The following is a 4077-nucleotide window of genomic DNA, read 5'->3' as shown; positions in this document are numbered from 1 at the left end:
TATAAATAAATATAATAAGTTATAAATAATTTATTATTTATTTTTTAAAAATTCGAAATCTTATATTTTACTTCACTTACAAAAATTTTTGTCTTTAAAAATTAATTTAATATACAAAATATTATATAATTTTTCACTTTACTAAAACATGAGAAAGAAATATAATAGGGTGTAAATTTATAAGATAGATTTAGCAAGTATTTATGTATAAATACATGTAAAATTTAATTAATTTTTAATATATATTTATATTCTAATATATATTTTATACTGATATCTAACTTTAATACCTGATTTTGATGTATACGTAGCATAATCGATTAGAATAATATATTTGATTTTCATTTGTAAAGTCTAATAGCTATTATTTGAGTATGTTTAAAATTCACGAAGCAAAATGATTATAAGGTGAAAATTTAGACGCCTGATTGAACTTTATCCGTCATAACATTACAGCTCTCATGGAAAAAAAAGAAGGGCAAAGGAGAGGGGTTACATCACAGGACTGCAAACAAAATTTCTTATACTTTTTCTACTACAGGTAGGTGCAAATTAAACCTTACTTACTCTACGAGTTTGTTATCAGTTTATATCTGACTTTATTTAGGAAAATACAGCGTACCATGTCTGGACACAAGTGAGAAACAATGCCAAGACAGCTGCAAGAAAGGCAATGATAGACCACGGGTTATTGAAGTAAGTGGTGTGTAATTGAGCCCGCCAAGTCTTCCATTTATTTGTGTAATGCTTATCAATCTGTTGCTTGATTTTAATATATTTATCGTTATAGGCCAGCGCACCATTTCTTGTGGTGCAATTGAACATTTTAGCGGGTAATAGATACCCTAATGCATTGAATAATTTGGCCACATCTTCATCACTTCCTAGCAAGTTCTGAAGGACACCAGCTAATCTGAGCTCCTTCACATCCTCGGCATCATCAATCAGGGAATCCATCAGAAAGAAGTAGGAGCAACACTGGAAGTTGTTGTTAGAACTAGGAAGCATCTCATATGCAATCATGTTGACATAGAGATAAGGTGCAACATTATCAACTACAATCCCTGGAAGCATCAGTTGTCCGCTAAACCATTTGGAGGTAAAAGATATGTTACTCCACTTCCATTCAGAAGTGTTTGCTTCCACCCGAATTCCTACGTTTTTAAGATCCCTTATGTTCTTATATCTATGCCAAAGATCTTTTTGTCTGAGAGGTAGAGTTTTCTTTTTTTTCCTAGTACAGAAGCAAACACTGCGATCAAGTAGAGAAGGCTTTACATCAACAGGTGAAGATGAGAGTGATGACGTGTGAAACAAGCGAATATAGTCCAGAAGATGAGCTGGTTTGCAGTCATTTGACCATGTGAATATTGAATCTCGATCTCTCCTTGTTAAGCCCATGAATAGAAAATTGTAAAATAAGTTGGGCAACAACCATCTCTCATGGCATAGAAGCTCCAGCAACTCCATTGGAAGTTGGTTTTCCAACAAAATGATATCTGTCCATACATACATTAATTGGTTAAGCTTCAGGTTCAAGCTTTCTGGATCTTTTTCATCAACAGTGTCCATGAAAAACAGCAAAGCACATCCATCCACAAGCAACATGTCAGCCAGTTTTCTATCATCGTAATTTCGAATCACGTCTTGACTGAACAGCTTCCTCATTCTCGCAACACTGCTTTCTACAGTTGCGTACAGAGACACTATTGGATTATTTTCATTTTCATATTGAGCTTCCTTTTGCATCTTGATTTTTTCAAGATAGCGATTTGCCCAACTAGTTTTGAGTTGGTGTCCTAGCTTGAGATTAGTAACTTCAAGATGATGATGGATGGGACCAAATGATATCATCTGCGGTGGTGAACAGTAGTAGTCAACAAACTTGGGATTTCTACGCCACAGAAAACGAGGAACTTTTTGAATCCTGGGATTTAAAGTTAGATGAGGTAGCCGAAACTCAAGCATCCTAGCAAGCCGGGCATTCAAGTCCTCATCCTGAGGCTGAAGTGGTTCTTCTCTAATCTCGGCCATTGGCTAATACTTTAACTTTTCTTTGGCTAATACTTAGCTTTCCTTTGGCTTAGCAACAAATATAAATCCCTACAACAAACAGCTTTCTCTTTTTAAACCAAGGAATTATTAAAAAATAAGTAGAGAAGTAAAACCAGCAATTTTTATTAAAATTTGGTGAGTATATATTTAACCAATTAAAAATAAATAAATAATTCTATATCAATATAATCTCATACTATTAAAAATATTAATAATGACTAATTGATAAATAGAGTATCTCCAATGGTAAGAGAATAAAGGATCCGTTCTGACAAAAGTTGATTGGAGCAATATAAATATGAGTTCCAGCACATATTTTAAAGCAAGCAAGTCCTTTTGAACAGGGCTTTGCTTTGTTTTCGTCATAATCAATAAAATTTTAGTATGTGGCACTTAATTTAAAAAAAAATTAAATAATATGATAATAATATAATAACTAATAACTTTACATAATACATTATGAATAAAGGATTGGTCTTCATCTTATTATATACCAACTTATTTAACTATACGTATATAATTAAATATTATAATTATTTATAAATTAAATATGATTTAAGTATTTAATTTAGTTATTTAAAAAATTATATTAAACAATTAAATTATATTTAATTTATTAATAATTATAATAATTAATTATAATTCTATTTTAATTAATAATTTATATTAATTATTTAAATCATAATTAATATAAGTAATTAAATTAATATTATCATAATCGAAATAGGCAGCAGTATAGACAATTGAAAGAGGACTTGATTGAACACATATGGCAATTTCACAATGCTTGTAGTCAACTATAGAGCTTAATTATGTTTTTCTTTGTATTAAATAATTTTATAAATTAGTGTAATCTAGAATTATATATTGTGTATTATTGTTATATATGAATTTTTAATATTAATATCTTTTAATAGTAAATTATTTTTAAATTTATAAATTTAAATTATATTATTCAAAAAAATTAATTACATTAATTTCAAGTATTTTAATTAATTGATTAAGTGGGACCACAATAGGGACTAAAGTTAGTTTCTCCTAATGGAGAAGAGAGAGATGCTTTGAGTTCATATTTACTGTTTATGACGCAAAAGCTGATATGGAGTTACTTTTTATGACAAGTGGGCCATAAATAAGAACTGGGATGAGTTCCTATTGGAGATGGTCTTATAAATAACAAAAACTGTTGGTTTCTTAGCACTTTATTATTTAATATATATTGCTATCATAAATACATAGTCTAATGATTCGAGAATTATTTAATTGACATCAATAGATATTTTTATTTTTAATTTTATTTTTAAAATAATTATACAAAGACTACATTGTCCTTTTAAGTTATTTTTTGAAAGAATTGGATAATTTTTAATATTAAAAAAATCAAAATGCTCTTTTATGTTCAAAATTGTTTAATTGTATTACAAAATAAAATTCAAATTTTATTTTAAAAATACTAAAATGTTCACATAGTTATTTTTTAAAAGTACTAATTTAGCATTAATTTTAAAAAACTAAAATATATTTTAAACAATAATCTTATATCACTAAAATACTTTTATAGGATTAATTAAAATAGTTTGATTTATTCGCAATTAGAGATTCTAATTTAATATTAAAAAGATTAAAATATCCTATAATTATATAAAATATTAAAAAAATATTTTAGGATTAATCTTAAAAAAGTGTAAAATGACCTTCTAGAATAAAAGTTATTTAACTGTATTGGTAGATATATAAATTTAAACTTTAAAACAACTAAAGCACTCTTATAATTAATTTCTAAAAGAACAAAACAACCTTTTAAGGTTAATTTTAAACAAGACTAAAATACCCTTATAATTAATTAAATTACTTGATTGTATTATAAATTAAAAATTTGAATTTAATTTTAAAAAACTAAAATATAATTTATAAAGGTTATTTATTATATTATAATTTATAAATTTTAATTTTTAAAAAGACTAAAATATCCTGATAATTAATTTTCAAAAGAAAAATAAAACGAAGTTTAATTTGAAAAGA

General features: G+C 26.8%; 1 protein-coding gene across 1 annotated transcript; it reads right to left on the bottom strand.

The window, feature by feature from the left end:
• Window positions 1-511: 511 nt before the first annotated feature.
• On the bottom strand, window positions 512-2034 carry LOC107473530 (uncharacterized). Its single transcript, XM_016093099.3, has one exon. It carries the CDS (start codon window positions 2032-2034, stop codon window positions 604-606), a length of 1431 nt encoding a protein of 476 aa, XP_015948585.2. The 3' UTR covers window positions 512-603.
• Between the last annotated feature and the right edge of the window lie 2043 nt (window positions 2035-4077).

The sequence above is a fragment of the Arachis duranensis genome, chromosome 2, assembly GCF_000817695.3.
Source record: "Arachis duranensis cultivar V14167 chromosome 2, aradu.V14167.gnm2.J7QH, whole genome shotgun sequence".
Lineage (NCBI taxonomy): Eukaryota > Viridiplantae > Streptophyta > Magnoliopsida > Fabales > Fabaceae > Arachis > Arachis duranensis.
Note: the sequence above shows the minus strand (reverse complement) of the source record. Positions and strands in the feature narration are given on the sequence as shown.